Source organism: Diabrotica virgifera, chromosome 1, assembly GCF_917563875.1.
Source record: "Diabrotica virgifera virgifera chromosome 1, PGI_DIABVI_V3a".
Classification (NCBI taxonomy): domain Eukaryota; kingdom Metazoa; phylum Arthropoda; class Insecta; order Coleoptera; family Chrysomelidae; genus Diabrotica; species Diabrotica virgifera.
The window spans coordinates 288,489,258-288,515,093 of record NC_065443.1 but is presented as its reverse complement, the minus strand read 5'-3'; the positions used below and the strand labels follow the sequence as shown (position 1 = coordinate 288,515,093).

At 32.8% G+C, this 25,836-nt stretch overlaps 1 protein-coding gene across 1 annotated transcript; it reads right to left on the bottom strand.

The window, feature by feature from the left end:
- Positions 1–4,522: 4,522 nt before the first annotated feature.
- On the bottom strand, positions 4,523–24,272 carry LOC114333339 (transaldolase). Its single transcript, XM_028283198.2, has 5 exons — positions 23,718–24,272; positions 15,293–15,524; positions 11,911–12,042; positions 11,568–11,830; positions 4,523–4,876 (listed from the first exon to the last, which is right to left on the bottom strand). Exons 1-5 carry the CDS (start codon positions 23,845–23,847, stop codon positions 4,593–4,595), a joined length of 1,041 nt encoding a protein of 346 aa, XP_028138999.1. The 5' UTR covers positions 23,848–24,272; the 3' UTR covers positions 4,523–4,592.
- Positions 24,273–25,836: the final 1,564 nt, after the last annotated feature.

Below are 25,836 nucleotides of genomic sequence, written 5' to 3'. Positions count from 1 at the left end.
ATTTACCTTTACCCTTTTGCCTTTAAAATTTGGATTAATTTTTCACATCGTCACGTGCGCTTACTAAACTTTTTACAGGTATATGAAACAGGAGAAATACCGGATGATCCGCAGACTTCTACTTTCATTGCAAAACTTAAGAAAAACAACGCCAAAGAATGTAAAGATCATAGAACAATAAGTTTAATGAGCCATACATTGAAATTATTTTTAAAAATTAGACAACCGCATTTATAAAAAAATTACATCCTAGCATAAGTAACACACAGTTCAGATTTCGCAATGGAGTGGGACGTAAATGTAGATATGCCTGCTTTATAAATTATGAAAAGGTGATTGATAGAGTAAGACACGACCAACTCATTTTGAAACAAAAGCAAATAGATAAGCCAGATATAAGAAAAATAGAAAACTTATATTATAACCAAGCAGCGTATATAAACATAGATAACGCATTATCGGAGAACATCAAAATTAAAAGAGGGGTACGGTTAAGTTGCATTCTCTCTCCATTGCTTTAACTTGTACTCAGAAGTTACAGTACAACCTCGATGACTCGGGATTAATCGGGACCGCGGCCGATCCGGGTTAGCCGGAGAGTATGGTACAAATTAATAAAATACGGTATACTTACAGATAAACTCCGATGTAATTGAAATAACATGAAATATATGTATTGTTATATTTCTATTTGATATGAAAATTAAATTTTGATAATTATAAATCATTAGCCTATGCTAAATAAGACTCAGTTGAAATACATAATAGGTCATTATCGTTGTTCGCGGAAGGTTCGATCATTAGCCTATGCTAAATAAGACTCAGTTGAAGTAGATAATAGGTCATTAAATTTTGTAAATAGTAGAAAGTAATTTTAGAATGGGAATTAACTATTTTTTTTTGAAATCCATTAAGCATATTTAGAAAGATTAAAAATTGGTTTTGAGGAATACTGCGAATGAGAGTTGGTGGTGGAAGGTTGATTTGTGAATCTGGAAGGGATATTTAGAAAGTAGGGGAATGAATGAAAAATAGAGATCAGAATGTTTTGAGCTGTCGAGAAGGAAGTCCAGTAGTAGACGGTAGTGTACGGAGAGTGAGAAAGCCGGTGTAGTTCCGTGAGTGTGGAGTATCTATCGTGGAACGAAAGGTAGGCCAGGTTGAGAGTAAAAGAACCTCCTTGAGCCAAGAGTGTCCCGGTAGCTGATTGCAGTTTCGAAAAAGGTAGAATACAGCATCACGACAGAAGCAGGAACGAGAGCTATACGAGCTAGTTTTCAAAGGAGAACATTACTGAAAGCCAGGACGAGGTTTTGATCGCAGCCAAGGATAGCAGGAAACGGGTCTTGTGTGAAGACATTCTCAGTTCACCAGAAAAAGGTCAGTCTCATTTGTTTGGACATGAATGTATGGGTTTTTCGTATTAAATACCACATTATAAATTGAAGAACATAATAAATAATATCAGAAAAGCTTCATCAAACTTAAATAGAATTGTTGCTAATAAATCCTAATAGTTAAATGTTAATAAAAACTTTCAATTGGAAACCAAAAGGAAATAAGATTCCCATTTGTAAATGTTATGTTTAAGAAAAATAAGATCTAGCAAATATTAAGTAGTGATTGCCATTTAAATAAAATAAACACTATTTTGATTATAATTGTAACCCATATGTGTGTATTATTTTACTCTTTTCTTTCCTATCCCGATTAGGAACCATTGAGAAATATTTAGAAGCCACGAGAGTAAGTAATTAATTTTATAATTCGCCCTGAGATTGAAAACATATTGATATGTGATCTGGTAAATTAATTAGATTATGATTAATGCATTGATTAAATTAAATGACATATAAGAATATTATCTCATATCAATAATCAAGATCACAACAGTATATATGCACAGTACCTACACATCTAAATTACTAAAAACACACAAACACAAAACTAAGCAAACGGAAGCTAACAATACAAGACTGTACTACACACAATACAGTCACAATCGGAACGATGTTTTGTTATTTAAGAACAGTAGTCCAGGAACTGAAGCTTTTCACCTCGCAATTTTTACAGAATGGATCGATTTGCTTGAAAATTTGAGTATAAGTAGTGGATAGTCCAACGATCAAAATCTATATGATGCCGAAAGGCGCTTTTACCATGGGGGTGGTTGCCACCCATCTCGGGGGTGGAAGTTTTTTATTATATTTTGACCGCAAAAGTTGATAAAAACATTCACTCTAAGCAAAAAATGTTCTATACATTTTTTTAATAAAATTAATAGTTTTCGATTTATTCGCTATCGAAAGTGTTAGTTTTATATCTAAGAAATCAATGTTTTTCGGTATAGGTACGCATTTACAATTCACTCAATTTGTGCAGCAGAAAAAACTTTTTCAAACCAAGTTCTTGGAAATTAAATAATCTACAATTTCATATTGAATCACTTTTTCGTATCTCTGCTGCTAATCTTTCTATTCTGAAGAAAATGGCATTTTTTACCAAACTACAAAAATTCGTTATTCGCTTTTAACTCCAGTTTTTTTAAAACTAATTATTATAAGCCAGTTAAACGTTTAGAATCTATTAATAATACATAAATAAAGAAGAATGAATAAGGCCAATGACTAAAAACACCGCTAACTTACATTATTATGCTTCCAATTGTATTTCTCTTTTTTTTTTTCAAAAAAATATATTGATTTTTTAACCGTAACCTTTTAATTTTTTATCTTAAAAAGTTTGGTGATAAAGAATTTTATAGGTTTTTATGAGATCTATAAGGCTATTAATATTAAATCTTTTTGAAATCCTCAGTCTCAAAAAGAGATGACTTTGAAAGGGTTGGCAAAGGTGGTTTTTTCATGTTATTATAAGTTTTAATTGTCAATAGCTCACTCAATTTTTGCGGTAGGAAAAATTTTTGCAAACCACGTTCTTGGGAATTAAATAAACTACAATTTCATATTTAAACATTTTTTCGTATCTCTGATGCTAATCTTTCTATTCCGAAGAAAAGGGCATTTTTTACCAAACTACAAAAATTAATTATTCGCTTTTAACTCCATTTTATTAAAAACTAATAATTTTAAGCCGGTCAAACTTCTAGAACCTATTAATAACACATAAAGGCCAAAAAATAGGGCCAGTGACTAATGTTATTTAGTCTGGTGATAATCTGGGTTGTTCCGATAAATTTTTTGCAGAAAAAATAGGGACTGACATTCTTTTCATTATAAGTTACTTAATTTTTGAGCTAGAGACTTTTTTTTTATTTCTAGAGATAGATATTATTAAAAACTTTAAATTAGTTTCAATGGGTTATCCTAGAAAAATGCATAGTTTTCCCGTCGTTTGACTTTGAATCTACAATATTTAGCATTTGACGAAGAAGAGGTAACATATAAAAAGTATAGCTCGATTACTATTGGTATAAAAAAAAATTTAATTAACCCGAATTGTTTATTTTTTTTTAAAAGGTACATTTTTATTAAGCAAAGTTGTTTTGATAAAACGAAAACGTTTTAGTTATTAGCAGAAAACTGATTAAAAACATTGATTTTTTCGATATAAAACTAACACTTTCGATAGCGAATAAATGGAAAAGTATTGATTTTATCAAAAAAATGTATAGAACGTTTTTGCTTAGAATAAATGTTTTTACGAACTTTTGCCGTCAAAATATAATAAAAAATTTCCACCCCCGAGATGGGGTGGCAACCACCCCCATGGTAAAAGCGCTTTTCGACATCATATATATTTTGATTCTTGGACTATCCACTACTTATTCTCAAATTTTCAAGCAAATCGAGCCATTCTGTAAAAATTGCGAGGTTTTGTTCTATTCTAAGCTTCATTACTTAGACTACAGTGTCTACAGTGACAACTAAGACCATTGTTTAAAAAAGAATTTTTTAAATAGTCTTTTAGTCTTTTTTAAACAAAGCTAAGACAGTTTGAAATAAATAAAGGAATACTACAGGTGCCTGTTGTTTCCGATAATCCGAGTAAATGAACGTTGGCATCGCTCTCCCGCCGTGTGCCATGAGCCATTTTTATTATCGTATAGTTTAAATTACACAAATACACATTATCTCTCAAATATTATATTATATTACATACATTTTTATTGTTGAAATGTTTGTCTGATGAAAATCGGTTCGAGTTATCCGGACTTCCGGGTTATCGGGTCCGACTTATCGATGTTCCACTGTAATATGCAAAACATACAAACATACTAGACAACGAAACAGCTAGCGTTGCACAGTGGTTATAAATGCTGAAATCATGGTCACGAAGTAAAAAAAGTCCATATCTAGGGAAATGCATAAAATTTGTCAATGAATAAACAATGCAACCAACGTTTATTAATCTCAAAATGTATAATAAGAAGATATACAATCACATTGGTTTAGCTGCCTTTGCATTGCTAGCAGTTATTTGAATACAAAAGTGTGATGGGACAGTCACATTTCTAGTTGTTATTTCCTATAGAAATTAGTATAGATAAAAGATACAACCATTCGAAATAGATAAAACTTTACTTCTCAATTTAAATTTACAAAAAATATATATCAACCTCATACAACCCATCATTTCTTTGCAGCACACAACAATGGTTTCAACGTTCCTTCCAACTTGATGGAATCCGCAGCAAACTTCCTAATGCCGTCTGAAAGTTTATCAGTAGCCATTTGATCTTCGTTCAACATCCACCTAAATGTAGACTCATCCATTTCTATCTTCTCGAGGTCTGTTTTTAGAGCAGATTCTACACTCAACTTGACGGGAAGTGAGTCGTGGCTGGCTTCCAGCTCGCCGAGAAGTTTGGGACTGATGGTGAGCAGATCGCAACCAGCTAATGCCTTTATTTCACCTAAAACAAAACAATCACATTATAGAATTTGGGTTTATAAATCATGTAGGTATGGGCTCATAGCCCCACTTTACACCTCAGTAGGTCCAATGTCAAATATTTCAAAAATTTGTTTTTAAAGAGCTAAAGAAAGAGTGGGTACTATGTAAACGTTATTTGCGCTTTTTTGTGTAACGCTAATTAATCGAAAGTTATGGTATATACAGGGTGATTGATTAGTGTGAGGAAGCTCAGTAGATCTGTTATAGTAAAAATTACAAAAAAAAGGTATTGACAAAAATTGTAGGCAGCTTTAAACTCCTCATTTTAAAATTAGTTACAATCTTACAGGGCGTTCCATAAGATGGTAGCAGACCAAACTTATGTTTTTTTTAATGGGACACCCTGTATTTTAAATTTGAAATCTGTTTCACTTCCACATCAGAACAATGTAAAGTTTTATTATGTTATACCGGGTATTTAAAAAGTTATAACCAATATTACCTGAAAATCGTATCAAGTTTAACTCCCTGTATAATTAAAAAGGAGTATAGGAACATTGATCTATTGCAACCATAGTTTTTTAATAATTGTTAAAAATTATAAAACATATTCGTTTTCATAATATTCGTTAAATCAAATACAGGGTAAGTCAAAATGCAAGTACATTATTTTCTTGGTAATTTTAAATAGTATTTTACACCCTGTATTTTATATCACTATCGAAAAGTCATAATATCCTACTTCAAATTTTATGAAGTACTCCCTATACCAAAAGTTATCAGTTTTCTAGATGTTTTTATTTTTCCATCAAAGTATTAATCTGGTAGATATTTTAACGTTTACCAATAATTATTGTGAGTTGGCCATGATTGATTTGTCAGAAACTGACAGTTTCGACATTATTGTTTATTAATTCAGTAACGAAATAACGACACAGAAAAGAAAACAATTTATTTCAAATAAAATTTATAAAAAATAACCGACGGAAAATAAAAAAAAATAACAACACATAGAAAAATAAAAAAAAACAACAGTAATTTTAACTTATCTTACTTAAGTAAGGTGTTCAAAATGACCTCCCAAAACATCTATGCATACTTGAAAGCGGTCATCGAAAGAGTTGCTTACATTACTAAGCATTTGTAAAAAAATATTTTGAAATGCAATTCGGATTCTATTTTTCATATCATCCCTTGTTGTTGGAGGTATTTTATATACTTCGTTCTTAACGTAACCCCAAAAAAAATGAGTCCTTTTTATTGAAATCTGGTGACCTTGGGGGCCACCTTACCGGTCCATCCCTTCCGATCCATCTTTCACCAAACTGATCATTAACTTCACCACGTACTAATTCGTTGTGGTGCGCAGGAGCACCGTCATGTAGAAACCACATTCACGTATATTAAGTGGAACCTGTTCTAATAATATCGGTATCTGATTTACGATAAAATCTAAATATATCTCACCATTTAAGTTATCTTCAAAAAAATATGGTCCTACTACATGGTTACCGACGAAACCTCCCCACACATTTAGAGACCATCTTGTTTGACTATGTGTTACTATGTGGTATGGATTACTTGTTGAATAGTAGTGAAAGTTATGCCTATTAATAGAACCGTTTTGATGGAATGTAGCTTCATCACCAAATAGGACATAATCAAAAAAATCTCTCTGCTCATTAATTTTTTCTAAGGCCCATTCACAAAATACTATTCGTTTCTGAAAATCATCATTATTTAATTCTTGGTGCTTTTGAATGTGATAAGGGTGCATCTTGTTTTTAGATAGAATGTTTTGAACAGAATGTAACTAAGTTCTTGGTCATTGGAAATACTCCTTATACTTGTGTGTGGGTTTTCTGTAACTGCCATCAACACACTAATTTCGTTTTCCCCTGTCACACTAGTTTTTATTCGTTCATGTTTTTCATAATTCACTGAACCAGTGCGGTTAAATCGATCTTTCAATTTTTCAAATGTATCTTGTCTAGGTTGCCGCCTATCCGGAAACCGTTCTTGATATGAAATGAATTTTTTTTGCATTCCCCCAAAATCCAGATCATATCTACCATTTCATCAGTAGTAAAATTCATTATTGCTAATTTAAATTGAATTAATTACTGAATTACTAAATAATAATTGTTAATAATTTACGGTGTCCCCAATACTGAATTAATAAACAATAATGTCAAACTGTCAGTTTATGACAAATCAATCATGGCCAACCCACAATAATTATTGGTAAACGTTAAAATATCCACCAAATTAAAACTTTGATGGAAAAATAAAAATATCTAGAAAAACTGATAACTTTAGGTATAGGGAGTACTTCATAAAATTTGAAGTACGATAGTAGTACTTTTCGATAGAGATATAAAATACACGGTGTTCTATTTAAAATTACCAAGAAAATAAGGTACTTGCATTTTGACTTACCCTGTATTTGATTTAACGAATATTATGAAAACGAATATGTTTGACAATTTTTAACAATAATTATTAAAAAACTATGGTGCAATAGATCAATGTTCCTATACTCCTTTTTAATTATACAGAGTTAAACTTGATACAATTTTCAGGTAATATTGGTTATAACTTTTTAAATACCCGGTAACATAATAAAACTTTACATTGTTGTGATGCGGAAGTGAAGGAGATTTCAAGTTTAAAATAAAATACAGGGTGTTCCATTTAAAAAAACATAAGTTTGGTCTGCCACCATCTTATGGAACACCCTGTAATATTGTAACTAATTTTAAAATGCGGAGTTTAAAGCTGCCTACAATTTTTGTCAATAACTTTTTTTTTGTAAGTTTTACTATAATAGATCTACTGAGCTTCCTCAGACTAATCAATCACCCTGTACTATATACTAGACATGGTTTCAATTAAGACTCTGCAAAATTCGGGTATAAAGGAATTCCATATTGAACAACTCAAAAATTGTTTCGGCTGTATGTTTATAAAGCGTTTCTTATCTAGCGCCACAGAACATTCTGAAAGAGACAGGTCGGGTCTGTACTACACACAGCGGCAAATTAACCTCCCACCTTAAAAATGGGACATGTTAAATGTGTCGAATTTCCAAAACCTGTTGTTCGATTTGAGTGATTTTTTTAGTATGTTATAGCCTTATTATTTAAGAAAATCGATGTAATGATATTGTTGATAGACAGGTAAGTGTCATTTTGAACCGGGTGTAACAATCCCTGTGTTTTTTCCTTAAAGTTCGGAACACCCTGTGGAATATTTTAACATATATAAAATATTAAAATTAATACCCAGTTGTAGCCTAAGGCTTTCTTAATATTTTGTTTGTTAATTCATTCGCCTATGTTCGATAACAAAAGAGATATGTACTTTTATATTACAGATGAGGTATGCTATTTGGTCTTGGTCAATATCATTCCAAATCTCGAGAGCTACTGTTGCTTCATCTTTTATAGAAGGTGGCAAACGCTGTCGTAGTCTTCTGCTAATTATGTCACACAAATGTTCGGTTTGAACATTCAAAGCACAATTCAAAGCCTGTTGTAAATATTCGGTTACAGTTTATGAACGTGAGGTCTTGCATTATCGTGCATTAGCAAAAAATTGTTACCAATATAAGAAGCCGATAGCATGGTAATCTTTCATCCATTTCAAATTTCGAGGTAAGGCCCTACATTGTCCTGTTTGTAAAATATTGCACTGTTGTGAAAGGTTCTTTCATAATCAGTAAAAGAGATTCTTCTAAAATGTTCAAATATTTGCTTGTATCTAAATTCCTTCAATAATATGAGGTTTTTGTTCATTTTTTAACAATTTTTTTACCCTTATCCCGAGGCTTTTTGGCGACTGAACTTAGCAGAGACAATCGGACTGCTTGGCAAAGCTTAGCAGAGACAATCAGACTGCTGAGCTGCTAAGAAGAATAACTCTGGTATGGGCAGCATATGGAAGAATACGTGATATTTTTAAAGGTGATATACCTATCAGCTTAAAAAGAAGAGCCTTTAATCAATGTATCCTGCCTGTTCTTACATATGGCGCAGAGACACTTACCCTAACAAGGACATCTGCACGAAAACTACAAGTGACTCAACGTAGAATGGAAAGATCATTGTTGGGCATAAGGTTAAGAGATAGGGTAAGAAACGAAGAAATTCGTAGAAGAAGTGGTGTAGAAGACATAATAAAACACATAGCCAAAATTAAATGGAAGTGGGCAGGACACGTCGCTAGAATGAGAGATGATAGGTGGACCAAAAAAATCTTGGAGTGGAGACCAAGAGCAGATAGACGAAACCCACAAGATGGACTGACGACAGTGACGACATAAAGAGGATTTGTACCAACTGGATTGCAGCAGAGCAAGATAGATCTGAATGGAAGTTTTTCGAGGAGGCCTATGTTCAGCAGTGGACGACTATGGCCTGATGATGATGAACTTGTAGCTTTATATCTTCCAACTATATTTCTTACACTATACCATGATCATATTATCATGGCATCTACACTCCTAGCGGAATGATTGCCTCCCTCTTTGGGCTCTTCCGATTTATTTCTCGCGGGGAATCACTCCGCATTAACATTTTGGTTTTACAATTATTGGTTGTGTGACTTGGCATCTTCTACAATATTTCTCCATTCGTTCCTGTTTTTGATAATGGTTACTTAAGGTCCTCAATTATTTGGTTCTCCCATCTCGTTTTCGGTCTTCCTCGTAATCTGCGTGATACTGGTCTCAATTTGGTGATTTTGTTGATAACTGCTTCTGAATTTCTTCTTTCTATATGTCCCATCCATCTGAATCTATGTACCTTGATAAATCTGACGATATCTTGTCATCGCGGGTCACTGTGAGTCATATCTCGCGCCCCTTTTTCTCGCGGATTGTAGCATTACAAATTTCTGCTACAATGTTTTCTTAATAGCATTCATTAATTAAAATATCTATTTTTCTAATTTATTGTGCGAGTTTATATATCATTAAAATTTCCTAAGCCGCTCCTGTTGGAAATATTTCAATATTTCGCAACATTGAAAAACGTTAGGAAATTTCCTGTTTATTTGTGTAAACATTCGTTATTCTAGAATGAATCCTTGAAAAGTTCTGGTATATTTCCCTTTCTTTTGAGCGGGAAGCATTTTTGTTATTATTGGCCTGAATTTTGAAAGATCGTTGAGTTGTCTTGGACGATTGGTCAATGTCTTCAGCCGAAAGAATGATCGACTTGACGCGCGAGAGACATGAAGAAGAAAGCAAGTAGTTCTAAAGGCATGTTTGAGAGATAAACATCGCATTTACCGGCTTGAAAATGGCTTTTTTCGTTATGGTAAACGAAGTGAAGGACTTGCAATTTGTCCTGTAAATATTATGGAATACTGGTACAAAATTTTCACAGCATTACGTTGGATATATTTATGTGACAATCAAGTATACAGTATTATTGTGACGCAGTTTGGTATGCCGGTAAAAAAGTGTGCGATTCTATTGTATTGAGAAGCTTTTGCTGTTTTTATGATGTTATGGTCATGTTCCTGTATTCAATTCTTGATTCCTGGATGAGATTTCTGATTTGGTCTCAACTTTGGTCCTGTTTCCTGTTTGGTTAGAATTGAATGCTTCCCCAATCTTGGATGGAAAATTTTGGTTAAGTGCCAAGTGTGACGATGGATTTTGTTTAAAAAAAAGGTATGAAATAATATTTGTTTTTAATTAAATTCCAAGTGGATATTAATTTGGTAAAGGTTTTAAATATTTTAATAGTTTGTTTTCAACATGGACTCACGGAAAGTTTTATGTAAATTAGATAAAATGACAGTGACGTTTGACTTGACAGCATAAGTCAAACTTTGTTTTGATACACTGCTCTAAAAAGTTATTATGTATGTAAAAATAATGTGAAATAATAAACTTTGTGTATTTTTGGAAGTAAGAAAAGATTGTAAAATCTTTATTGTCCATGATAAAGTCTTGTTAAAAATTTATAGTTATTTTTATTATTCTTTCCTGTTTGAGAACATATTTATTCTCAAAGTATAAATAAAATCTAAAGGTTTAAATAAACATTATAAAATGTACCTATTTTTATTTCTGTAACTTTTTTTGGAAAATTATTAACCAGATGTCTAATACAAGCGAAATAAGTTTTAGAGTAAAGAAAAAGAAATGGCATAGAAGCCATAGGATGGTAAATAATAGCCCAGTTTGACCCAACGAGGAATCTAAGATGAATGACCCCCCAATTGGTTCCCAAAAGTATAGAATATGTCCAGTAAGTACTCGATATGTGAATTTGAGGATTTTTCAAACGGCGTCCAAATTTCTTTAAATAGTAGGAAAGTTATCAAGTCTGTGTAAGTATCCTTTGCTTATTTGGTTATGGTAGTTAGTCATCTTTAAACCCTCTTACCCCCCCCTTAACGATTCCACGACCTGCCACCGCACAACAAATGAGCTGCCGTCTCGCAAGAAGCTTTATATGCATGTTCCTTCTTCTTTAGCCCCATTTCGACTTAAAGTATTTTTATAGTTGATTCTATCCCTGTTCCCATTTGAGCAGACCTGTAAAACGCATCAACTTGCGCCCAACGTGTGGGGCTTAAAACGCTTCAGGATGAGTCGAAATCTTGGGATTCCAGGAGCACTGTATAAACTGCAACAACTAGGAATGTACCAACTCTCTGCATACTGCAACTCTCTTTATGGTACCAATACTCACCTACATTACGGAATGAGGCTCCCATAACAACAGTCTTATACCCGAATTTCTTGTAGTAGTTGTAGATCTTAGTGACTGAGACGACGCCAGGGTCCTCATCGCCAGTATAGCTCTTCTTATCTGTGTTTGCGACATACCAGTCAAGAATACGGCCGACAAAAGGTGAGATGAGAGTGACACCAGCTTCAGCACAAGCTACAGCTTGGGCAAAGTTGAAGAGTAATGTCAGATTGCAGTGAATGCCGTGTTTCTTTTCGAGCTCTCTGAAAATTAAAAAAGAAAAGAACGTTTATAGATATTAATACTTCGCAGGAAATGTCATATTCCAAATATATTGCAGTACCTTGCAGCTTGGATTCCTTCCCATGTTGATGCCAACTTGATCAGGATTCTGTCTTTGGAAATACCTTGTTCTTCATACAGGTTAATGATTTTGCGGGCTTTGGCAACACTGGCTTCCTTGTTGAAGGACAGTCTGGAGGAGAAAAAATATATATTAAAGTTAAGTAGTCAATGTATTTCTTCAAAGTATTTATAAAAAGCTATTATTAATCAATTAGGTCCGAAGCAAATATGGAACAAATAACCCTGTTTCCAAGGTATGTATGTATACTATTTTATTGGCAATGGGTTGGTAACCTATGGATTCCTAACATGCAAAGCAGTTGGGAAGCCACTGTACTTTATCTGTAGCTGGTATATGCCACTTTCTTTAAGGGGCTATCCTAGTGTAAAAGTATGTAATTCGTATACTTTTTTGGGAATTTCTAAAATAAAAGTAGTGTACCAGTTGTTTTGCAAGTTTGCATAAGCATTTACTATAAAAGGAAGTACAGTAAAACCAATTTGTCTGCAACCGTGAGGAGAAGCGATAACAGATGTTCATTTATGCGGTAAAAGTGACCTTGAGCTTTTTGTTAACCCTGTTTACATGTACATGTAAAAAAAATCATACAAAAATATTGAAAATTAATCTATTTATGTGCCATCTGCTGGCACTGTGAAAACAAAAACATAGCTCCACTGCGGCAGTGATTGGGATTAATAAAGATCCTGAAATATAAAATTTGAAAATGATTATTGAAATATAAGTTATTTTTTATACCATCAACTAGGATTTTTAAAAATATTAAAATTTGAAAAAATGAAGTGTTGAATTTTTTTTTAAATTAGCTAAAAATTCTCAGTTTCAAAAACCGCCAAATTGACATTTTTTATCTAATCAAAAACCCCCAGTTGATGGTATAGAAAATAACTTATATTTCCGTAATCACTTTGAACTTTTATATTTCAGGATCTCTATTAGTCCCAATCACTGTAGCAGTGAAGCTGTTTTTTTTATGAAAATTGTTTTACATGTACTTCTTTTTATAGTAAATGCCCATGCAAATTTTCAAAACAACTGGTACAGTACTTTTTATTTTAGAAATTCCCAAAAAAGTAGATTTTATTTCGTACTTTTACACTAGGGTAGCCCCTTAACTAAAACGCTTGTTTCACACACTAAGAATTTTGACCGCGTGATGGTTGAAATCTACATAGTGGCTCGAGCAATCATATGGAATCTTTCTCCCTTCACCGCTTGAAACGTTCGGTGAAGGGAGAAACATTCCATATGATTGCTCGAGCCACTATGTAAATTTCAACCATCGCACTGTCAAAATTCTTAGTGTGTGTTTCGAGCGTAAGTGTCTCTTGTCATTTATATGTATACTTAGATATAAAAATAATTTATTTTTTCTTCGGCTTTTTCCCTTTGCGAGTTCGCCGTTTTCATCCCTCGTAGCAATCTGTTCTCACGTCACCTTCTGTGAGGTCTCTATCTATCATAGTATTTTTTATGTACATTTTTTATGTACTACAATCTTGTAGTAGGTCTTTCTCTCCGTCTTCTTCCCGGCAGGCCCCAGTCCAATATTCTTTTCGTCCACCTGTACTCTGGCATTCTTTGTACATGTCCGTACCACTGTAGGGCTTTGCTTTCCACTTTTTTTTATAATTGAGCATTCTAGGTACTTCCATTTTGTCCCATATTTGTTGGTCTGTTCTTATTCTACCTTCTGGTGATTTGCAAACATCTTCTTATAAAGTCCAGTTGAACTGTTCTTATTTTATTTTGTATTGTTGTAGTCATTGCCCATTCTTCTGCTACATATAATGTAATATTCAGTACTGTGCTCTGAATTATCCTTTGTTTTTTTGTTTTCTTTGATTATAGTGTTGTTTCATATCACTCCATGCAGTGCTTTTGTGGCTTGTTTTCCCCGTTCTATTTTCATTTCTATCTTTCATACCACTACCATCTTCACTTATCATATAAATCAATATGAATATCATTTGAAACTTTCTTATTAATGATAGATTGTTAATAAAATCACAATCAGTTAGTAATATATGTATTCTAATTTTCAGAACAATAGGGAAACAGTTTATTACTTTTTAAATAAGTCTACTTTTCTGCACGCGTTTTAGTTTGGAAAGTTTTACTTTTCCGCACTGAATTTAGATATTTTAATATGGCCTTAAAATAATTATAATACATGCAATAAACTAATATTTAGATATTACTTGCTAATTTATTTCAAATGTATCTTATTATGTTCATGTTTTAATGAAATTAACGCGATTATTTCATTCATAGGAGATTCCGACCAATAAAAAGCTACAGAAATCTAAATTAAATTGATAATTTTTGATAATTTCCCGTCGTCAGGTATATTACGTCAGATGCCCTTCGTTGCTACGAAAAAATACATTCAGTGACATTAATGACAATTAATGTTTTAAAAATTATAAAAGTGATGACTTTCAACCGTGAAATATTTATAACAACTGTGTGTTTAATTCTACTAATTTTGTACTTACATAAATAAATTACAATAAAATTTTGGTTTTGAACAGTTTTATTCATGAAATCATCGCAACAAATTGCACTCGATCTCTAAAATTAATATAGAATTTTAGAGCTCTTGTGCAATTACTACTGACAATTCGATGAAATAAAATTATTTTGACATAATATTCGAAAGTCTAATCAGTAGACAATAATCAGTAGACAATAACAGTGGTTTTGAATCGTCGTCATGGAAACCAAAATCGTCGTCATGCTAACCAATTATATTTAAAGTTTGGTTTTGACAACCTTGTCAAAGAATTAATTTGTGTATTTTCATATTTAATTAATTCAATTAATTGATTAAGATTTGGTCATTTTTTAAACGCTCATAGAAAAAATATTGTTCCTAACATTTGCGGAAAGTCTCTTTTCCGCACTCGACTGCTTGCCGAACGACGCGAAGCGGAGAAACTGCAATCGCGTGCGGAAAAGTATGACTTTCCACGCTTGATAGGAAAATAACTATTTCCGCTTGCTCTTCTAGACAAGGAAGTACTTTTCTGGCTAGTATAATATTATGTCAGTTTCCTTACCTGCAAATGTAGGTGTCATTTATGTGTCACATTAGAATAAGATGCATATAGATATTTCTATTTCACACGAAATTATTAGGTCATTAGGTATTAGTTGGCAGTAAAATATTATCTACTACTTCTAGAGTGAACTTATTTCAGTCTCTGTTAATAGTTTATCTTGGTGCTTTGTACATAAATAAACTACATATTCCTAGCTAGCTGGGAAAGTAAACAAGTAATAGATCACTTTTCGAATGTTGGAGGTTAGGAATCCATTGATTACTAACCAATTGTAAGTATCAATTATTTCATACCTTGCATCGACTTCAGTGGAAACTCGTCCTGGAACAATTTTCAAAATTTCCACACCAAACAAGACACATAGCATATCCATGGTGTTGTCCAATTTCTGGCTCATGTCTCCGCCGAGTTTGTTGCCGTATTGGATAGCTTTGTCGATGATGGGTTTGTATTGTGGTAGAGCCGCTGCAGCCAATATGAGGGAAGGGTTGGTGGTTGCATCGGTAGGCTTGAAGGCTTTCATAGCTAAAATAAGAATGAACTGATTAATAATCAAGAATTAAGGCTGGACAGTTTTAGAAAAAGTTTCAGTATGTGCTGTACCCAAGTGAGCCCCTGATTTACACCAAGAAATTTAACAATTTGGTAAAATATGATGTGCAGTGGTATTAAGTATGTCTTAGGGTGAAGGTCACTGTGTGACTTCCTTAGGTCTACAAAACCAGATTAGTTAGCTCCCGTATGTTAGAGATTTTTCCATCAGCTTTTTCAGACAAAAAGGGTTAGGAAAAATCTTTTAAGAGATCTATTAATAAAACGCAGTGTTTAAGAACCCTGTTACAAATGCTGTCTCTGTAAAAAAACTGTCACTTTGTTCAATGTAAAACATCATCTGTTGCAAAACACATTATCACACAAGACAAGCAGTTTCATAGAACATAATTCTACCATCCTTGCATGTACAGGGGGACTATAGAAATTCAAGAAGAGATTGAATCTTTAGGATATAATACTGAATGGGGATCCCAAAGATAGGAAATGCAACAACTCCTCTAAGTCACAGGAAGTCTATGAATAGCAAGGATATTCGAGAAAGATCATCAGTGAGTTATAGTCCAAGTAATGAAGCTTAAAATAGGACAAAACCTCGCAATTTTTACAGAATGGATCGATTTGCTTGAAAATTTGAGAATAAGTAGTGGATAGTCGAAGGATCAAAATCTATATGATGCAGAAAGGCGCTTTTACCATGGGGTTGGTTGCCACCCCATCTTGGGGGTGAAAATTTTATTATATTTTGACTGCAAATGTTGGTAAAAACATTCATTCTAAGCAAAAAAACGTTCTATACATTTTTTTGATCAAATTAATAGTTTTCAATTTATTCGCTATCGAAACTGTTAGTTTTATATCGAAAAAATCAATGTTTTTAATAAGTTTTCTGCTAATAACTCCAAAAGCTTTCGTTTTATCAAAACAACTTCACTTAACAAAAACATACCTTTTAAAAAAATAAACAAAACCGTTTTTTTAAATTTTCTTTAAGACCAATAGTAATCGAGCTACACTTTATTATATGTTAGCTCTTCTTCGTCAAATGCTAAATATTGCAGTTTCAAAGTCAAAAGACGGGAAAACTATGCATTTTTCGAGGATAACTTGTTCAAAATAATTTAAAGTATTTAAAAATATCTAGCTCTAGAAATAAAAAAAGTCTCTAGCTCAAAAAATAAGTGACATAATGAAAAGAATGTCAGTCCCTATTTTTTTAGGGAAAAAGTGATCGAAAGCAACCTCCTAATCACCACCCTAATTAAAATTGGTGATTGGCATTATTTGGTCTTCTTTACTTATGACTTTATTAATAGGTTCTAGAAGTTTGACCGGCTTAGAATGATTAGTTTAAAAAAAAAACGGAGTTAAAAGCGAATAACGAATTTTTGTAGTTTGGAAAAATGACCTTTTCTTCAGAACAGAAAGATTAGTATCAGAGATACGAAAAAATGTTTAAATCTGAAATTGTAACCTATTTAAGTCCCAAGAACCTGGTTTGCAAAAAATTTTTTTACGTCGAAAATTGTGTGAGCTATTGAAAATTAAACCCTTTCAAAGTCACCTCTTTTTGCGACTGAGGATTTTAAAAATATTTAATATTAATAGGCTTATAGATCTTGTAAAAACCTACAAAATTATTTTTTACCAAACTTTCTAGGATAAAAAATAAAAAAGTTACGGTTACAAAATCAATATATTTTTTTGACAAAAAAAGGAGAAATCCAATTGGAAGCATAATAATGTTAGTTAGCGATGTTTTTAGTCATTGGCCTTATTCATTCTTCTTTGTTTATGTATTATTAATAGATGCTAGAAGTTCGACTATCTTAGAATGATTAGTTTTTAAAAACACGGAGTTAAGAGCGAATAACGAATTTTTGTAGTTTGGTAAAAAATGCCATTTTCTTCAGAATAGAAAGATTAGCATCAGAGATACGAAAAAATGTTTAAATATGAAATTGTAGGTTATTTAATTCCCAAGAACTTGGTTTGAAAAAATTTTTTCTACGGCAAAAATTGAGTAAATCGTAAATGAGTATTATCGAAAAACATTGATTTTTTCGATATAAAACTAACACTTTCGATAGCGAATAAATCGAAAACTATTAATTTTCCCAAAAAAATGTATAGAACATTTTTTGCTTAGAATGAATATTTTTATCAACTTTTACGGTCAAAATATAATAAAAAAATTTCCACCCTCGAGATGGGGTGGCAACCACCCCCATGGTAAAAGCGCCTTTCGGCATCATATAGATTTTGATCCTTGGTCTATCCACTACTTATTCTCAAATTTTCAAGCAAATCGATCCATTCTGTAAAAATTGCGAGGTGAAAAGCTTCGGGACCTGGACTATTATAGGTTACATCTAATGCTGTATTGAATTTGATTATGTCAGCCTCAGTTGTGGAAAAAACAACTCCAGAGACATGACCTAATTATAAAAACTCCGAAAACAATGAACTACTTTAAGACATAATATCAGCCTACACTTCTTGATTATTATAGTTGATTTTTTAACCAAGAGGAGTAAACTAAAAAGACAGATTCACACCCAAGAAAGTTACTAGAAAAGTCACCAAATTCATCTTCTTTTTTTCGTTGATCATATCAGCTTTCGATGATAATCCATACATATTATATTATACTAACACATCGCTAAAGAGTTCTAAAAAGAACTGTTTTTATATAAAAGTAGACTAAAAATCTAAAAATTAAAGGAATAATGCAGAAAACACAAAAAATCGCCGATAGACTTAATTAACCTATAAAATGACAGAAGTGCCAAAATTTCATAAATGTCATTAGTGTCAAAATTTAATAACAGTGCAGTAAACTTGCCTGCATTTGGACCAATTAGAAACAAGCATTACGGCGCGGTAAATTTGAATCACTACTCTTGGTTAAAAAACAAACTATAGTAGTTTGAAAATAATCATTAAAATAATAAGTTCAATATTAAAAAACCTCTGGTTTTTCCTTTAGTTTCAAATAAAACTTTACAATCTCTTAAAGGAAATAGAAGTTTAAGAAGTCCTTTATTTGGCATTGAAACCGGCCAATTGTGTGTGAACAAACTTTGTGGAATTTCTAAATTTAGTCAAAATATATCACCATGAGGTTAAGCCAAAGATAAGCACTCATTTTATTATTATATAATTTGTATAAATGAACCAATTAAAGATAACAGAATTCTAAAAATATTAAAGTGTTTAAACAACAGTACAATAATTTTTATATTAAGTAAGTTGATATATCATTTATGTAATAGATTATAGTTGCAAGGAATCGCATATGAAAAACATGCAAACAGTGCTAAAGCATATAATATAAAGCATAATATAAAGCATCCGGTAATACTATATTACTTATCTATGGTGCTAAAGTACTAATAGTATGAAGGCAAACACAGTGTAAAAAAGAATTAAAGCCACATGGGGATATACATGAACAACAAACCAATTTTGAACATTAATTAGATGAAAGAATTAGAGATGAAATAGTAATGTGAATAAATCAACTTTAGTTCAACAACAACTTTTGTACAACAAAAATTGTTCAAATAATGGGAAAGCATGTCAAGAATTTGATCCCAACCTAATTTATACATTTAAATTCCAATCCAAAAAACATTTCTCAGAGATAAAAAAAAACAAGATAAGAGAATAATAAAAAAACAAATAAACAACAAAGATTCTTAATCATTAATTATAGGAAGGTTATTAACAGCAAAAAACATTTCTGTCTAGAAGCCACAGATCTTTTAAAATATTGAATCCAAGCTAGGGTAAACAATTGTAAAGAAATAAAGTTTTATAGAAGCTTAATAAGAATTAGGAATAGTATGATATTAGGTATTGGGACCGTGCAAGTTCGGCAAAGCGACCTCTATTTCTACGCTCTGTACTTTTATTCGCACTTTTAATTATATTGGCCAATTATATTAGTCCTGGTTGCTGGATAATTGTCAAGACCATAGTCCAAAAAAATAATAAGAAGAAAAAATAAAATGCAGGTTATGTTTAGCAAACGTAAACAATTGTATGTAGTAAATAAAATCAGTTATTAAAATGCAGTACTGCAAGCAAAATACAATTAATTAAATTTACCTTTATATAATAATTGCATATCATATCAATATTGTGGAGTAATATATAATTTTTCTGCGTCAGTGACAGAAGGTATGAAATATACGTCAATTTGACAATTTCAATTGACAATATGAATTATTTGAGATAGTTGCAATATTTCTCCGCGACTCGCGCACGGTCGTTTCTCGTTTCCCTTTCCAAGTACTTGCACACCGCGAATACTAGGCACTAGTAGATCTCATTCTTCTTAATGTGACTTATCAAGTACTCTTGGTATTGGAGATTAACATGGCAAGATTCTCTCTGGCTTCTGCTATTCTGAACAATTATTCGACTCTTCCATATCCCAGTCCATTCTCGGACATTCTTCAACCAAGAAGCTTGTTTTCTACCAATTCCACCTCATCCTTTGATTTCACCCATCATAATTATTCTTCTTTTTTCTGTACCCTGTCCATTATCAAACGTTTGAGATCATATTGGTAATAATCACTTTGTTTATGGCAGCTCTAAACAGATAAGCAGTGGTCTCTTGATACCACTCCCTGAGATTTTGGAGCCAGGATCTTCTTGTTCTTCATGGGCTTCTTTCGACGATATTGCTCTGTATTATGAGATGTAGAATCACCATCATAATTAATTGACAAATATTATACTGTTTTCCCCACATTATATGAGTGAGATATGCTATTTTCTTGGATGTGACCCATAAAATCAGCTGACAAGTAGCTTCTACTCTGTTGAGAACTGCTTCATTTGTCTGTTTAACCTTCTACATTTTCATCTATTTAACCACATCTCAAAAGTGGTTAATAGTAGATACTGTTAAGGTTCATGCTTCGACACTACATAAGACAACTGACAATATGTAATATTTAATCATTTATGTAATTTTATCATTTATGTAATATTTATTTTCAGCAAGGAAAACATAACTGGAGCAAATTAGTATGTAAACCAAATGAGAATTGAAAGTGTCTCACACTACAACTACTTGGAATGGGAAACTATAATCAATGAGTCGTGGGACAATACCCAAGCTATTACATGTCGCATCGGAAAGACAAAAAGTGCATTCTTGACTATGAGATCTGTGTTAAAGAGCCATGACCTCACCCTAGAAACAAAAATACAGCTCCTTAAATGTTAGGTGTACTCAGTGCTTCTATAGAGAGTAGAAACATGGACATTGAAGGCGGAAACTCTATTGAAACTTCAGGCTTTTGAGCTATGGTTGTACAGAAGGATCCTGAAGATACCATGGACAGACAAAGTCACCAATGAAGAAGTACTACGGAGGATGAACACAACCGCAGATTTGGTCAACATCGTGAAGGGCTGTAAGCTGCAGTACTTATATATAGACATATAAGTACTGCAGCTTAGTCATGTAATAGATCTGTTTGGTTCTTCAGTTTCCTCTATTAAACAAGAACTCGGGCGTCTTGAATTTTGAATTTAAAAAATTAAATAGATTTAACTGTTATAGTTAACTCAGTTGTTTTCATCATTTACAAATAATTTATATTCTTTTTTATTTTTTATGTTTGTGTTTTATAGTTGTAGTTTTACATGTATCTAAATTTTATATTTTCATTATTATGACAAAGCTCTGCTTTATTGTATTTTGTATGTATTGGGTTTATCCCGTTAATAAATAAATAAAAAAATAATGAGAAATCAAGGCAGATACGAGTTACTCCAATGCATTTTGCAAGGTAAAATTGAAGGTAAAGGGGCCCCAGGACGAAGAAGATTATCCTGGCTTGCTAACCTGAGAGCATGGTATAGAAAGACCTCAACACAACTATTCTGTATAGAAACCAACAAAATATTCATAGCCAGAATGATCACCAACGTTCGGAAAGGGCAGGCACCCTAAGAAGAAGAATCATTGGTTTCTGCAGTTGAAGTTAAAGTTATGGCTACAGAAGAGCGACCTCATTTTTAAAAAGCTGTACTAGCCAATTCATAACGTTACAATTTATAATTTTATATCTTTTTCTGTTCCTAATTGTCACTCCTTTCTATTGTGGCAGTTGGCAGTCTTCATTTTTTAAATTTCTTTCAGACATCACCTTGGAGATGTCCTTCATCCATGTGGTTGATGGTCTTCCTTATTTTCGTTTTTCTGTGTGTAACATGTTATTGTGGATTCTTCTTTACTCTATTCGTCTTATGCGCCCATACCATACTACATATTGTACTACATTACTATTCCCATTTGTTGTCTCATGTGGCTAGATCTTCTTGGGGACCTCCTTCAGGAATCCATCTCAATGGCTAGTAATTGAGCGTTGTACTTCTTGGTTAATTAACAGACTTCGGCTCCATAGATTAATACTGATTTTAACACATTCACTACCAAGGGGATATTTTAGTTTCATCCTCATAGACCATAGATCAGCGGTTCTCAACCTTTTTTAGTTTGAGGCACACTAACTTAAAAACTCGTTTAGCCACGGCACACTTGGGTAAATAATCTCTATAATGAGCATAATCATAATGTATTGTTATGTGATTTTTTTACTATGTTACTTTCTTTAAAAATATAATTTAAAACATAATTCATTTAGTTAATGCTCTGCTAGGAAAATTAAGAAAACAAAATTTTAAAGCACTTATAAACATATATTTTAAGTCCATCTAATTAAAAATAGTGACACCATATCTAATGCGATATCTGTGCTTGGTGACCTTTCATTCTTAAATCCTTTCTAGGACGTATTGTAGACAAGCACACCCTCAAGCCGTCCTCTAAAGATTTTAGCTGTGAACGATTTTTGTTCTTGATGGCATTCATCGACGAGAAAGCAGATTCACAGATATAAGAAGTTGAAAACGGTATTATTGCATTCATAGCTTTCTTTGTGACCAGTGGATATTCATTGAAGAGGAGAATCCAAAATGATGCAAAATCTACATTAACTACATAACATTAACTACATTTACTGTACTTAAGTGTAAGTCCACGGTTGTTTTTCATATCTATCAGTTCACCCTCTTCATTAGTAGTGAACAAGGCTGTGTCATAAGCCGACTCGATGTATGGATTTCACACCCAGTCCATTGATGACATATTGAGGGAGGGTAAATACTTTTTGAGATTGCTATTCAGCTTACAAGACTTGTAAAAAAAAAGTCTGACAGATTTGGTTCTACATTGCAATAATAATATTTTGACATAATTTTAATTCTGTTGTCTGTTGTATCGAGGTCAAGGTCAACAAAGGTGTTAGAAAACATTGATGTTTAGGCTCGATGTTGTATTGCCATCAATGGTACAGTTCCGATGTTTAATTGCTGGTGACCACCTATGTTTTTCCAATGACGCTCATCTCGAGATGAATGTATTCAAACGCTATCGCCAAAAGCGGTAATATGTTGAACTATTGAAACAGCAGACAAGCGCAGAACAGAAGTTTTATTCAATGAAAAATAGTAGGTACAAGTTATTATCACGGCGAATTAAAAAAGTAAATACTAGTAAAAGACGGTAAAATTTCGCGGCACACCTACAGGGACGTCAGGACACATCAGTGTGTAGTCGCACACTTGTTGGGAACCTCTGCCATAGATAGTTAAATTGCCATTATGCGCAGTGCGATCATGGCTCACGGGTGAGATGCTGGCCTATGGGACAAATCGATGTGGTTCATACATGTCCCTTCAGATGCTTCACAGCATTCAGGGCTCCTATCACCTGTCTTCCCTCTACGACGCTTTAAAATGTGTAATCCATCTCTTTCAATACATTTTATCTACTATACACTTTACATATAAATCTAATGATAAGCTAAATTCCATTCCCAAGTTATCTTAAAAATAAGTTTTTGAATATTTTTCCAGTTCCATCAAATTTAAATGAATAAATGACATTGCATTATAGTGAAACCTGTAAACCTAGCTTTATTAAACCACAGCATAGCAACCAGTTAATTCTAATAATAGACACAATATCAAAAGATTGATAACAATCCAGCCTAAGGCATGTAAAAGTCAAAATGACGTTCCTGATCTAGGGATAACCAACTAATAAACCCAATAATTAATGATTAATTGATTACTTACCCTCAAAGTCCCCGGTGTCTGCAACCACTGTAGTCAGGGCTTTAAGTTGTTCGAGGGTGTTGGACATCTTTTTGGCCTTCTTGGAGTGCGGCTCTGTTATCACCCCGGCGTGTAAACCTACTTCTGACATGAGGAAATGAAATGTCGTCAGGAAAAGGTCAAAAAAATCAAAATCTGGATGGTCACGGTAGCGCAGATCGTACCACCACCTAGTACTTAACCACAGAACGAGAACGAAATAACCGGCACGATGATAAGGTGATTTTGTAATCAATTTGAAAGTACAAGTAGAGGTTATCGGACTTAATTATCTTTACAAGGTTTGATGATGTAAATACTTGAAGGGGACTGGAAATTTTTGGTGAAGGGGATCTGCTACCTGCTGGGTTACTGGTTACAAAGTCAAGGTCTCAGCGGATGTGATATATTTTGATTTTTTAAATTTAAAACGGAAATATTGAATAATACACAATAAGTTGTCTTTTTTTAGTATAAAAATATAAACAATTTTTTCAAAATATTCTGAAGATCAACAGCAAAACAGCAAACAGGTTGTCTTGTCAATGTCAAACAAAACGTCACACGTCACTTTAGAAATGAAAATGAATATGTCTAATATGTAGATACCGGGTAAATTGATCATCTTAAGGTGTGATTCCACAATGAGAATATCTCATGAGATTTTTGAAGTTATATGTACTTCTTTAGGCGCAATTGGGAAAAATGTTGAGAGTTGAGAGTCAATTTTTATAAAGGCGACCGACAGTATGAAGTCCCTGCATACCGACAGTATGAAGTCAGAGTTACGTATCAATGCAAATAAAGTGTAAAAAAATATAATGGTGTTTTTAGTAAATATATTTATTATAATTTTTGTATCTTTGGATTTTTGTCTTCGTTGGGAATAGGATAATTAGTATTAAAATGTGATAAAAAGCAAATTAAAAATTTGTGTAGAAAATCAGACGTTTTTTAGATTTTCTACCATTCATCAATGGAAAAGTAATTGAGGGGAGGCTACAGTTCATAAAAAATGGCGTATTAACGTTATTTTTAATTTTTGGTATTAGTAAAGTATTAAAATTAGTTTAATACTTTAATAAATACAGTTAAAATGATTAAAATATATTAGTTTAGTTGAAATCATAATAGAATTATAACTTCTTACGTGCGTACAAAGTACACACACACACACTCTTTTTTGTCTCATGATATATAAAGAGAAACATTTTTATTTTCATTCATCAATGATATACCTACTAGAGATAATTTCGTGAGAGAACAAATTTCAACATTGAGACATTGCAAACTTCGCATGAACCCCTCTGTGACACAGTGGTAAGAGCGCCTACCTTTGGATCGAAAGGTTCGAATGGTCGTGAGTTCGAATCTCACCTGGGTAGAGAATTGTTCTTTTATTATAAATTAATAAATGAAAATAGTTTCTGTCCTTGTGGGGTCGGTACTCACCGGAGGGACCGCAGACGTTGGATACAATTAGCGTCTCTTTGCAAAGACAATGACGTCGACTTTGCAAAGTAACAAGACACTTACTTAACACACACATTACACATTACTCCCCTGAGTTAGTGATAAGTTATAGTCTAAAATCTAAAACATCATTATGAAATTGACTGGCCAGTTGGTTGTGAAAACCAGTGTCAATAAAACACGAAACACACACAAACTTCGAATGAAATATTTATTTCAGATGCTGTACATGAATAAAACTGTTATGTTGTGAGATAAACATAAGAAAAATGAGTGAACAAGTGATCAAAGGGGTATTAAAAGAAAAAAAAAATGTAATAACTGGAGAAGAATCATGATACGGCAGTTAATAGAGTTGTATGAATCTGATTCCAATTGCAAATTGGAATAGGAAATTATAATGCACATTTAATTTTCGTCTTCTTCTTTTTGGCATCATAACCCTGGATGGGTCTATGCCTGTCTGGCTATATCTTTTCATTAAGATCTCTCTTGTACCCTTCTCCTCCATATTCTTGTATTCATGATTTTCAGGTCGTCTTCCACGTCATCTAACCATCCCGTTCTGGGCCTCCCTTTTCTTCATCTTCCTATTAGCTGCCATTGTAACATTTTCTTTGCTGCCTTT